The 14,009-nt window shown below is 40.6% G+C and overlaps 1 protein-coding gene across 1 annotated transcript; it reads right to left on the bottom strand.

Annotated features, from left to right (window-relative positions):
* Positions 1 to 1,081: 1,081 nt before the first annotated feature.
* LOC141439229 (UDP-glucosyltransferase 2-like) lies at positions 1,082 to 9,049 on the bottom strand. Its single transcript, XM_074103432.1, has 9 exons — positions 8,946 to 9,049; positions 7,910 to 8,058; positions 7,092 to 7,179; positions 6,543 to 6,735; positions 5,752 to 5,949; positions 4,646 to 4,865; positions 3,827 to 4,046; positions 3,311 to 3,530; positions 1,082 to 2,236 (listed from the first exon to the last, which is right to left on the bottom strand). Exons 2-9 carry the CDS (start codon positions 8,054 to 8,056, stop codon positions 1,975 to 1,977), a joined length of 1,548 nt encoding a protein of 515 aa, XP_073959533.1. The 5' UTR covers positions 8,057 to 8,058; positions 8,946 to 9,049; the 3' UTR covers positions 1,082 to 1,974.
* Between the last annotated feature and the right edge of the window lie 4,960 nt (positions 9,050 to 14,009).

The following is a 14,009-nucleotide window of genomic DNA, read 5'->3' as shown; positions in this document are numbered from 1 at the left end:
AGACTAATAACTATTAGTACGAGATCCGACCGCGTGACTTATCAGCTATCAGTTTATAATCACAAGGACAAGAAACAAGTTTTTACTTCTGAGGCCGTAAAGTTATCGATTTGGAGTCACTACGAGTAGGTAATTTAGGTTTTTACTAAGCCCTCTATTGAATCAAAGTACCCCGACCTTATGGTAGTATTATTTTATTAGATAGTTATAGTTTAAACATTTTGAACTGAGCTCATGTACCTACTCCTATTGACAATGGCATTGTATCTACCCATCAAAACATAAATGTGAAATGAGAGCAAAGTTCAATAGTATGATATATGCCTTGATTGTTGACTTTAACGACAAAAGAAGTGAGATCTAAATGGATGCCAAGTGCCAAGGTGCCATGTTTAATGGTCAGTCCTTAAATTTATTTCATCATCTCAGCCTATTATATGTCCCACTGCTGGGCACAGGCCTCCTCTCAGAACAAGAAGGCTCGGGCCATAATTCCCACGCGGGCCCAGTGCGGATTGGGAACTTCACACGCACCATTGAATTGCTTCGCAGGTTTGTGCAGGTTTCCTCACGATGTTTTCCTTCACCGCAAAGCTCGTGGTAAACTTCAAATGTAATTCCGCACATGAATTTCGAAAAACTCAGAGGTGCGAGCCGGGGTTTGAACCCACGACCCTCTGCTTGAGAGGCGATAGGTCAAACCACTAGGCCACCACGGCTTTTAAATTTATTTATAACAATATAAAATATTTTATATCAACTTAAAATATCATTTCTTCTTATAACTTAGGATAATATATAAGGTAAGGTCTGACTTGGCTAGTTAGTCGGTCAAAAGTAGCTTCAAATGGTTCGGGTAAAATTACACACGGGTACCACTCGCCAGTTCTGTTAGCTTGAACTTGGCTTGGCACGCTACCGCGTGTCTAGATACAATACTATTAACCTTCTTTTGTTCCCGGAACCGCTAACCAGTTACTTACGAAAAAGGTTAGAAGTACATCGAGTTTGTTATTCCTTGTTGATTAGGTTCCTAAGAGGAAAATAGCGTATTCAACACTTCTTGTTGAAACAAACAAACTCAATCTCACAACATTTATTGACAAGAAAAACACACTACATCACAACAAAAACACAGTAAAAACATAAATAGGAGAAGAGAGGAAAATAAGAGATATTGTGCTGTAGTGTGATGCCAAAAGGACTCAGCTCAGCATGTGCCGTAGCCCTGAAACCAGAGCTGCACCTGCTGCCTGCTGTTGAGCATCGACTTTATATATTTTCTTGTCTTTAAAAAACTTGGACTGCTCAAGAGTACCGTAATATTTTAGTATACGTAGAAACTTAAACGCATGGTGTGGTGACATCGCATTGCTCCAAAAGGATCCGAGAGACATAAACTATGGCACTTGCTACAAAAGTACCACTATGGGCACAGAATAGATAATAGTACAAGTACTATGGGATCTATTCATTTTGGGTCAAGAATCTAAAGGTTCGACGTATACAATAATAGCTTAAAATAGTAAGTATATCACAAGAAAGCTGCAACAAAGAGTGATCGTATCTCTTTGCTAGTGTCTTTGTGCCAGGCTCTTCGTTTGGTTCATTATTTGACAATAAATGATTGACTGATTGATATCATCATCATCATCACCATCATCACATTGTAGTCATAGAACAGAATAGATAATAGTAAAAGTAATCACAGTGGCATCCTTTTGCAGTATCATTGCACCCAGGTTCATATAAGTAAAAGACCAAATGGAGAAAGATCCTACAAGAGAAAGTTATGCAGAAACGAGGTCATTAACATCATCATCATCATAATAGTTGTGGAGTATCAAAGTAGACAGTCTTTGAAAGTTTAATTGGAAATAAAATATACCATTAAGACAATTTCGTTTATAAATAAAGTACTTATAATCCTTATAGCAATCGTAATAGAAACGCATTTCAAAATACACTAACTCTTTAGTTGTTCTTTTTATTCAGATCAGATTTACTTTTAAAAATGATTCTTAAAATGAAACAAACAGTTACAAAACACAATAGAACTAATGCTGCTAAGTCGAGATACATCTTCTGGTACCAGGCGTGGTGGAACGCAGGAGTCCGTAGATGCAACGCTCCTCGAGTTTCAACCACGTGCTCTATCCAGTGCACCAACTCCTTGCCCGGAGACACTGGCCGGTGATGGTAAATGAACGACAGCTCTTTAGCCTTGCTTTTGTATCTGCAGACAAGCATCCGCATCATTAACTATAAGATTTTAAACTTTCATAGTTTTCACACAAACTATTCCGTACTGAGGATTTATCACGCTAACCACGAGTAATAATTACCTCGACGTTCCAGCCACATTCCATTAGCCGTGGTCACGAGTAAGCTCCTGTTAAGCAAATGTGATACCCTACACCAGGGGTGGCCAACTTGATAAGACCCAAGATCTACTTTTTACTGACGAAACCCTGTGCGATCTACCAATTACGAACTTCTTGAAATCTTAAATGAAAAAGCATAGTTCAGTATTTATAACTTTTGCCTTGCCAAGATCGAAAGGTCGATCGCGATCGATCAGTTGGCTACCCCTGCCCTACACTTTAGTTTACTCGTGACCACTGCCACTGCAATGTGGCTGAAACGTCAAGGAACAAGGTAATTATTACTCGTTGTTAGCGTGATAAGTCCTGGGTGTGGTAATAGTTAGTAACTGTAAGATCTGCTTCCTTTACACCAGGCATGATAATAAAGAAATATCACGGGACAATTCACACCAATTGACCTAGTCCCAAAGTAAGCTTAGCAAAGCTTGTGTTATGGGTACTAAGCAACGGATAAATGTAATTATATAGATACATACATACTTAAATACATAGTAAACACCCAAGACCCGAGAACAAACATTCGTATTTTTCATACAAATATCTGCCCCGACACGGAAATCGAACCCGGGACCTCAAGCCTCGTAGTCAGGTTCTCTAACCACTAGGCCATCTGGTCGTCTAAAATGATGATGAATGAATGATGATAACGCTTAAACTTAGACATAAAAGTGTCAAAACTCCTCCTAGTTACTACTGAATTAGTAGGTAGTTAATGTTATTACCTTAGTATGTTCCCTTAGGAACATATCGTTCACAATTGTGAGTGTTGTATGTCGAAGTGATTTATACAAGAAAATCATGTGCGGGTAGTTCAAAAAACTCAAGTCGCCTAAACGAACGTGGCCGTGGTCGAAACGTCTAGGTAATTTTAGAAAAAAATAGTTCGTGAGTAAGTCCTCAGATCCGTTATGACGCTTACTTACTTGGGATCCGTCAGAATCTCATCAATGGCCACTGCTAAATCTTCTGCTACTTTGTACGACAAATCAACTTTCTTGGCAAATCCTTTTTTGACTGCCCGTGCGACGTTGGCATACTGGTCACCGAAGACAGGTATACCGATGATTGGGACGCTGAAGTGGGTGGCTTCGGTGGTCGATAAGAGACCGCCGTGCGTGATGAATAGAATCAGGTTTGGATGTGCTAAAATAAATATAGTTGTGTTAGTCTTTCTTTAAGATGAAATCATTGCAACACTTGCGGCCTTGTAGTCTTGCTGGACTTATGAATTTAATTTACGATTGGAAACTGTCATTTGCAGTTTTAGCGGTATATGTGTATCAATACCATCAATCAATGGATGGGGAATAGGATTTTTTAAACTGCAGCGTTAAGTTTGTTTCAGTCCGATTCGACCATTTTTAAATTGTTTAAATGTTATTGTTACTCACGCAAATCAGTCGCGCACTTGATCGTTCGAAGATCTGTCGATTACTTACCTAAGATGCTCTGCTGTGGAGCCCATTGCAGTACGTGAACATTCTTAGGTAAGTCTTTAATGACTTCTTCAAATTTCCATATGACTGTCTGTTTTAGCCCGCCAAACATTTGCAAGAGATTTCGTTTTAGTATATTAGGAAACTGCTCGCTCTTTAATGTCGACCCCATACTGAAAAATATGACGCCATCTTTGGCACCGTCCATTATTTTTTGGAGGTCCTGCAAAATACGAAATACCTATTTAAAAGTTCCTTAAACCACGTTTTTTTTTTCACGATACCTTTCCGAATATAATAACCCTATACATTATCAGGGTTAAAATATTCTCTAAAAAGAATGAGATGAGTAGCGACCGGTGCCGTACAGAAGAGGTAGTATTGTTTTCTCTTTCTACATAACCGATGAACTGCGTGCGAATAAGTCGGAACGTTGCGGGGCAACTACTTTTGTTTAAATACATATCCAAATCTTTCGTCGAAGACAAGACAATTATGATCGAACTTCACATCACAAGCTCGTTTGAACATCTAAAAATACTTGAGTAAATTCGCCATGTCAATTTCATTAGTGTTGTGTTACTTTAACCTTTGTGTACCTACCCACAAGCTGGGCTTATAGAAACGCAAGAACAGTAGCAAAATGTTTTAAGGGGCTCCTAGACGGGCCATATTTTCACTGCAATATGTGGCCGGCAACTATTGGAGTCCCTGTCTAACATGTGAGTAAGAGAGGGACACCAATAATTGCCGGCCACAAATTGCAGTGAAAATATGGCCCGTCTAGGAGCCCCTTAAAGGGGCTGTACTGTCTGTACTTACTTTTGGCAAAGGCGCCACTTCGTCATCAATATGATATCCCCCGATGCTCTTGTAGCTCTGAGGCACAGTTGTCGCTTGCCCCAAAGACACATGAGAATTCCCCAACACAAGGGAAGCATTGAATCGCATCTCATAGTATGAGGGAAGCTCTCGGCCCCTCTTCGCAGCGTAGGGACCAAATACTGTATCATAAACTCCTTTTTCTACTTCGGTGTAGTAGCTGGAAGTTTTTCATCAGGTTACTGCGTTTTCTTGCATAGCTTTTTGAGCTAGCATATGCAAACTTTTATAAATGCGGCTTAAATAGTTATGGCATTTGACACCCTTAAAAACAATAATTTCATAACCTAACCTTACATTGCAATGCAATGAATGAATGCAAAAAAAAACCGGTCAGTCCACCCGTTTTAGAGCTATGGTGTCACAGACAGACACGCACACATAGCGGTAGAATTAACTTATAACACCCCGCTTTTTACGTCGAGGGTTAAAAACTAAGTTACTAAACTCTCGACAGAATGGTTTGGGGTTTTTACATGTTTTGTACTTTTTATTGTCTATTTTTTATAGCTTTTGTTTTTACCATATATATGTCAGTTGCTTGTGCTTGTGTTTCTGTAAAAAATTGTGTTTATTTAATACATGAAACTGAAATCATGGTAAGTCTTTCTTTCTACCGTTATCATATCTTCATGACAACTTTCTTGTGAACTTACCTTCCACACCGCAGAGCTAGAGTCCAGAACCACAAAGTCCAGAACTACAAAGTTGGCTGTACAAAGAGCTGCTCTAGCATTAGGTCACTTAGTCGCCTTTTACGACACCCACGGGTAGAAATCATCATCATCAGGCTACAGCAGTCCACTGCTGGACATAGGCCTCTTGAATGGCGCGCTACAACACTCTGTCTTCAGCCCCTCGCATCCATCCGCTGCCAGCGACCCTCTTAAGGTCATCCGTCCACCGTGCCTCAGGACGCCCTACACTACGTTCCTGTCCGTGGACCGGAAGAAATATGTCCGTCCTATTCTTAAACCAAGCACAGCACGGCTATGCGGCATATCCTAATATGACTTTCACGACATCGATACAAAACATATACTTACAAAAACTTGAACAGTTTCAAAGCGCTATTCTTGAAGAGTGAATTAACTCGGTCAACGAAACTATAAGGTGGGGCGCTCGAAGAGCAAATGTCGGGTGTGTACGCTGTATTCACTTCCTCTCCCATGAGCTCCAGAATGATCGGATGAGGTTCAATAGAAGACGACCAGATCAACGGCGCTCCGAAAACAGCGGAAAATCTGAAATCGACTATTTTTATGCTTGGATTGTTTCTGAAATCCAGAAATCTATACTTACTCAGTAAATCTATGTACTTAAGTTAAAAATTGAAGCGAGCCAAATTGCCAATCGCTAAATCATTATGATTACCAATTTTTAAAGGACACATTTTTACATAATTATGTAGCTATCACAACCAAAACAAGGAATTAAAAATTCCTAGTAGTTACCCTAAGTTAAATATGTTAATTGTAACAGCTGAAAAAGAAAACAGTACTTATTTGCAACTAGTAACAAAATCTAATACTAAATAAGTACTATTAGTTCATTGTTAATAAATACACATATATAGTATAGATACGAGTACATGGTGTCGTTGACAAATAGCATTTGTTAACGACGACACCACCATAATGTTGGGATATCGTTTGAATATTAGATATATCGAGCTAGTACCTAACTCTCAATGGTTGATTGGCTCTTTTTATCTATTTGGCAACACCACTATTCATTAGTGGTGTCATCGTCAAATCCTTTATGGCAACCACACCTGTAGGGGTATCGTTTAGTGGTGGTTGTTAACAACGAACGGTAGTGTTCATGGCAAGCTTACCCAGCCAAGATGTCCAAAAACATCCACTCAGCAACTACGACGTCAAAGGTCTGGTTCGGATCATCAAGCATATTCTTCACATGTTGATTGTTCAGTGTTATTCTCGTGACGTTCAAGAAAAGATCAAAGAACTTACTCTCGTCAGTTAAGTCTTGTTCCTTATCCAATACTGCGTTAATGTTAGTTAAGCTCTCTGTAAGGTTAATTTATATTTGAAACCGTTTACCTTTACTTGCCCGAATTTCACTTGCCATACCAACGTTTGCCATAAAATATATAGAAACGTACTGTTTTCAGGATTTCTTTAAATGTCATCATATAGAATGCAGTAGGTTAGGTTTGGTTAGTTTAATTATCAACTCTAAAGAAATTACTATTTCAAAAATAAAGTACTTTATGGCAAATGAAAATTCTAGAAAACGAAACATTCAGGCATATGAAATTCGGGTAAATGATAGAGAACCATTTGAAACGTCTGTTGCTTGTGACTGGTCTCGATTGGCATTATTAAATAAAAGGGTATTATAGTGTTAGGATCGTAGGACATACCAAGAGGGCTTGCTGACACTTCACTGATATCGATTTGATGCAGATTAGCAGGAACATCTTTTTTTGGATACGGAGTAATATACCACACCTGTGAAACAATACGAGATTGTACAACAAGTGTATAAAACGCACTATTTTAGCCGGCAGTTAAATCGAGGGTAAATAAAATGAGTTTTATGAACAACATTCTGCTTTTCACTTCGATTGCGAAGAAATTGGAATTGAACCTCGTGGGGCCTGGCATACTATAAGAAAATTAAATGCGAAAATTCGAGTAGCCTTAAGGGCCAATGATACTAAGTCCTTGCTTTTGTTTACTTGTGTTGATTTTTCTCATTTAATATGAGGTGCTTTATAGGAGATGGGGATGTGCAGTCGGGAAAAGTCCGTTATGGACGACTGGGAACGGAGGGCCAGACAGTACCGGACTCTCACCGGCTAAAAAACCCGCCTTCACGTCCCTAACTTCGTGGAGCTTACTACGGGGAGGAGAGTTGGAGGGGTTTCTTGTTTACCCACAGAATCTTGCTTCAGGGTGACACTCTTTCCCCGCACCGATAACACCGACATGGAAATACCGGCCCTGTTTTTTGTGTACATGCCCATAGAAACTGACAGGAGCTTCTATGGGCGGGTACACGGAAAACAGGGTCGGTATTATCCAGGCCGGGAAAGAGTGTCACCCTTGCTTCAGCCATTTGCTGGAAAGCTCCTATTAGGCTCTGAGGGGTGCTTGGGTCAGTCCTTTTTTGTTGATCCCCATTGGTTCCTTCCTTGACCGACCCTCGCCCTTTAGTGACAAGACAAAATAAACATACCTCATGGCCAGCCTTAATCAGATGCCTGACATAGCCATCTCCGAGTATAGAGTGGCTTTTACCAGGCAGTTGGAATATCACGAGGATCTTGTAGGCTTCGCAAGCGCACAGCGCGAGAACCGGTAATATCAACACAGATTTCAACATTTCTGTAAAATATATAAATAATGCAGTCGACACATTGTTTTAAATTTAACTAAATTCTATAGCTGGAAAAATATGTAAGTTGAAGTGGCAATGGGCGAGCCACATCGCTCGAAGAACAGATAACCGTTGGGGGAGAAAAGTCCTCGAGTGGCGACCACGAACCGGAAGACGAAGCGTTGGCAGGCCAGCAGGGCTACTGCGAAACTCGAATTTAATAGGAGAGCGATAGGGACGGTACGATGCGAACTTCGAGTTTAAAGTTTCGTAGTAGCCCTGCAGGTGGACTGACGACATCGTGAGAGTTGCGGGAAACCGGTGGATGCAAGTGGCGAGTTGTCGTTCTAAGGGGGAGGCCTTTGTTCAGCAGTGGACGTCTTCCGGCTGATGATGAACTAAATTCTCTGTGGGGGGGGGGGGCACCCTGTTAGAATGCCAATTCTAACAGACAATGTCGGGGTCGGGTTCCGTATCTGCTATGAAAAGGGGAAATCTTGCAAGTCTGCAAGATGTACGTGTCTCCGCGATGACATGTTCAGCATAGAAGCTCTATTAAGAAGTGGCGTTATATGACTTCTAGGTGGCACAACGAAACAAATCGACAGCAAACATTCTGGACACGCTCATTCAAATGACGAGTCCTTGACTGCAACCTCGGTGCATATACCAAATCCCCTCAACCCTAACAATGCTCTGCTCCACAAGTAACTCTGAATCGCGCGAAGCAATTAAGTATCTTGTTAAAGTTGACATTATGCTATTGTAACATAGAATTAGATTGTTATGTTATGTAAACTGTATTGTACAAAAATAAAGAAAGAAACAATTGACAAACGCTGAGATACATATTATTTATATATAATTTTTTTTTATTATTTTGACATCGATTTACCTGTGACAGATCACTAGCACTATCTTTCCGTCTACACTATCGATCCGACCTTCTCCTACTGCCGAGCCAAAATTATTCGTCATTTATTTAAATATGCCACTGTCTGAAATAAAGTACTATTCAATGGAAAAAAACAATTGTGTAAACAATGCAATTTTTCACGATTACTCCGTAGTTACTTACATTTGAATGCCAATCCCGATCATATTCAAATCTCAATGAGCTCACCACTGTTTTTAACAATCATTTTATCATTGGACTCTTACCTGTCAAAAAGTCAACTGTCAACAACTCTCCTGAAGATTTGAAATAATACAGTGCCTGTATGTGTATTTGTGCCAACTGGTGTTGTTAATGCGAACAGTATCGTCTGATTCACGTGTGATAATGTTATCTTGAAATATCTCAAACTGTGAAGGCGTAATTTCCAGCTACAAATACGCTAGTGACACTTCACACTGGAGGAATAACAACCTACCCTCACTTGATGATAACTTTCTCCATCTACCCACCAAAATTTAAACGAATAAGTGTTGCTAGTAGTAAAAATAAAAATATAATAATAAAAAAAAAGTGCATAAAATGTCACGAGTAGGGTCAACAATTCCACCGTGGGAACAAAAATGAAGTCAAATCCGCCATTAGACCCTCAACCACAACACAAATTGTTAACTCAACAAGTATTCCACCCAGGCTTGTTTAACAGACAACGCTCAACATCCCTCTCTGATATAGGGAGGACATCACAAGGCAATCAAACGGTTAATGCAGAGCAATCAAATCAGATTAGATACTCGCCGGAAATAACCTTCCTGGAAAACAACCCTGAATATCCTGCTCCTCTACCATGGCAAGTGGTGCTATCATCCTATAGAATAGAAAGTATAGTGGTTCCCCACCAAAGGGCCAGAGCACCACAACAAACAACCGTTTTAACACCTTGCCTTTGGACCCAACCGATGAATTATCAAATACCGATCATCCGAAACGCAGCAAACCCCCTCCAATCGTTCTCAATGGCATAGAGGATGTCACTGAACTATCGAAGCTACTTCAAACCGTAACCAGTAATGGAAACTTCAAATTCAAGTTAATCAACAAATACCTACTTCACATTCATGTCAACAATGCTGAAGAGTATAAGAAAATCATATCAGTTATAAGAGCAAATGGCCTCATAGGCTGTCGCCCCTTCTATGCTTCCATAAATGTCATACATATATACCTGGGGTGCTAATGGTACACAGCAATAATAAGGCGACAAATATAGCTGAAGTGTGTAAGGACGAGTTCTTATTTCGGCTTCACAAGATATGTGATAACAGTGATTCCCAATCCCAACGCGGTGTGGCTGTGCCACATTCTTATCACAAGCAAGGCTTAGGCCTAGCAGGCTTAGCATGCTTAGCTTACGGTCGATTTACTCCGGTCTAGGCACAGCGATATGCCCGGGTGCCTCAATGCTTAGACAGAGAGATCCTGGGCCTACCAGTGATCTTCTAACCTATCCCGACCGATCAATAGGCTCCTGGCCGGTTCAGTTTGCCTGTGATCTGGCCTGGCACCCGCCAGACGTGGGGGCAGCCCCCACGAGGACCTCCACCATCCCCATAGTCCTGACCTCGGTTGCTCCATCATCATTACGACCGTTAATGCTGGGCAAAAGATACTTGCTCCATGTCTAGTTTATGCGCTTCGCTGTCTATGACATTACCAAGTGTACAATGTACTCTAGCGCTTACTGGACCCATGTACGGAATCTACCCTGTATTAAATAGCGGACATCCTTACACACTCCATGATCATGGCAATTAATATTACATAGCAAAACACTCACCTGAGGTTACAGCCGAGTTTCAGGAAGGAACTGACCTCTCTCTATACTAGGGCACCAGCTTAGTTCTTTTCCCTCGTTTGTTCATTGTATCGCCATTACACTATACGGTAGTGCCAACACACAATATTAGACCAATAAGGAAAGCAATGTGATCACATTAAAAATGTATTACACATACTAGGGCTGTGACACTTACCGAGTTATATATGGCAAATCGCGTTGTGCGCGACACTCCCAAGGGCAAAGGACTTTCACTCTAGTATGGTTAGCAGGTGCCGTGTCCACTCCAGAATTTTCTCTCTGGCTCTTACAGCCGCGGCACGTCTTTCTTTACCTGCAACAAAGTCTTGTCCATGGATATCCAAAGAACCTGCCATTTCCATGGGGGTTCCGTCATCCATCGCCGATGCACTTTCTTCAACCTCTGGATCTGCTAGTTCCACAGGGTCCACAGTTTCTGATTCTTGAGGCGTTGGTCGTGATGATGTCACCGAATCATGTGCTGACTCGTTGAAGGCTGTTTCCTGGTCCTTATTCCTTACCCTTTCTGAAGTATCATCATCAGGTATGGGATCGCTTTCGACCTCTAGCGGATACAGATGTCCTATGGAACGTGTCAAAATGGAGCCGTCCACTTTGACCTCCGCTACTCTGCATTTGCGGTCAGTACTTTCCCTCATATCCACAATTTTGCCAACTTTCCAGTTAATTCTGTTTTACTTTCGGCTTTGATTTGTACTAGATCCCCGATTTCTGGTGCTTTGTGTGATATTACTCTGGGTTGCTTGGGCTCAGACCGGAATCTCTCTCTTAGACTTACAAGATATTGTCCTATGAACATTTGTTTTATTTCTTCCAGGATCTTGAGTCCTCTTTTCCAACTAGTGATCAGTGGCATCGTAGTGGATGAGCTCAGTTCAAAATGTTTCAACTATACAAGTGAATACAATCGTTTTTATACAATACATACTTATATTAAATATAATGACCCAGATAACTCACGTCTTAAATCGAGTTTAGCTCGACATGTTTCATACTTAAATTAAATACATATGACATCCATGACTCGATTATATACATTTATATTCATCAGACAAATGTCTGTCCCTACAGGGATTCGAACCCGGAACCTCTCAACAGTCAAAGTCTAGTGACCAGTAGCATTTATCTCATAAACTTTTGTTAATTTTATACGAACTGTAACCTACTACATATACTTACTTTATCATCATCATCACTTTATCCTAGATCAGTCCACTGCTAGATATGGCCTCTCCCATGGTACACCGCTGAGCTCAATCTTCAGCTCTCCTCATCCAATCTCTGCCCGTTTCCATACCCATATCTACGAGTATCATTGCACCACTGATAATATACGAGTAGCTTTAGGACACCTACACTACGTTTGTTGTCCCGCGGTCTTGACTCAGTCTACCCCAAAGGACATCAGTTTTAAGGCTTAGGTATGTGACTAGTCCACTGCCATTTCAGCTTGCAAATGCAAATAATTATGATGAAATGAAAAAAGAATCCGGAATTACATTTGAAATTTACCACGAGCTTTGCGGTGAAGGAAAACATCGTAAGGAAACCTGCACAAACCTGCGAAGCAATTCAATGGTGCGTGTGAAGTTCCCAATCCGCACTGGGCCCGCGTGGGAACTATGGCCCAAGCCCTCTTGCTCTGAGAGGAGGCCTCTGCCCAGCAGTGGGACGTATATAGGCTGGGATGATGATGAAAAAAAAATACAAACATTGGAACATAGAACCTCCTCCTTTTTTGAAGTCGGTTAATGAAATGAAATGATTTGATGATGTCGGTTACTTTACCCTACCTACCTACTTACTTTACTTAATTTATATGAAATTTTGCTGTGTTGGGATGGGTTACCTAATGATTCGCCGACTATTTTTAGGCAGATTATTGATTGGCAGACAACGTTTCGTCGAGTAACGGTACGCCGATGGATTTGTACGCAGATGTATTGTTTCGCCGAGTAACGTTTCGTAACGCAACCTTTAGCAGACTATTTACTTCGCATATGAGTCAGTAAGCCGAACAACTATTAACAGAAATTCGTTTGGCCTATTAATCACTACACATTTTGCACGTTTGGTCGAACAACCTTTCGCTTTTGTAACGGTTGAACTATTATTCAGTGCGCATTATCAACTTTTCGCATCTTTTCGTTTCGCATATGGAATGGCATTCAATACCGCGAATATGTGTGGATTACGGCCTCATTAGCATTTTTACACGCCGGCCGTGCTGACCGCGCATTCTTTATGATTTTCTTATGTACCCTCACAAATTTTAAACGTATAACGCAAGTAGTAAACGTATTATTGACCATCATTTGTATTTATTTTATATTGGAGTCTAAACAAACCAAGTCGCGATGATAGCAGTTCGGTTCTGGCACTTCGCCGGCCGCTGCCGCGGCACGCTCGCTTCGCTCGCTCGGCTCGTGCATTGTTGGTCGCAATTCTACCTAACACTCCTCCTCGCTAACGCTCGTCGTCGCACCTAAATACATTTTGATTATAATCCTACCTGTCGTTTGGCCGATTTTATTTACGCAGATTACGAAACAAAAATCAATACTATTTAACAATATGAATGCCATGTGATAACTCTGCTTATCGTGTCTCGACGAACAGTTAATTCGACTGAACATTAAATCTACTTATCAATATGAATGCCATGTGATAACTCTGCTTATCGTGTTTCGACGAACAGTTGTTCGGTTAACTGAAACAATTACGAAACAAACAATCTACTAAACGTAAATCTGCTTATCGCTATTCTTCCTACCGACTACTCGGCGAAACGAATAATAGGCGTAACGAAATTATACCAAACGTTGCTCGGCCAAAAGAAAAATCTGCCAATAGTTGTCTGCGAAACGAAAATCTGCGTAATTAAACTCGGCGAAACGACAGGTCACCGTTGGGATGACTTGGTGATTTGTAGTAGGTATCGTCTACGTATTTTAGATAAATATTATGTATTTTTGGATTAGAACGATGACTAACGAAAAAGTAAGTTTTCAAGATATGTTAGTAGGAATATGTATTTAGTATAGTTACACGAGGTTCAAAAGTCGTATAGTCTAAGAGTTCGTGGACTTCTGACCTATTTCATAATTGATCTACCTAGTTCTTTTTAAAATAACATCATCATTGCCCAGCCGAACCTTCTTATTGAAACCAGAGATTTGAAATTT

This window comes from Choristoneura fumiferana, chromosome 20 (assembly GCF_025370935.1).
Source record: "Choristoneura fumiferana chromosome 20, NRCan_CFum_1, whole genome shotgun sequence".
In the NCBI taxonomy this organism is placed as follows: domain Eukaryota; kingdom Metazoa; phylum Arthropoda; class Insecta; order Lepidoptera; family Tortricidae; genus Choristoneura; species Choristoneura fumiferana.
This window is presented reverse-complemented; position numbering and strand designations above follow the sequence as displayed.

Coding starts and splice junctions, on each gene's coding strand:
- LOC141439229 (XM_074103432.1), bottom strand. CDS start 8,056: ATGTTGAAATCTGTGTTGATATTACCGGTTCTCGCGCTGTGCGCTTGC. Junction 7,180..7,909: donor TGATTAAGGCTGGCCATGAG/GTATGTTTATTT, acceptor ATTGTTTCACAG/GTGTGGTATATTACTCCGTA. Junction 4,866..5,751: donor TTGAAACTGTTCAAGTTTTT/GTAAGTATATGT, acceptor AAAAACTTCCAG/CTACTACACCGAAGTAGAAA.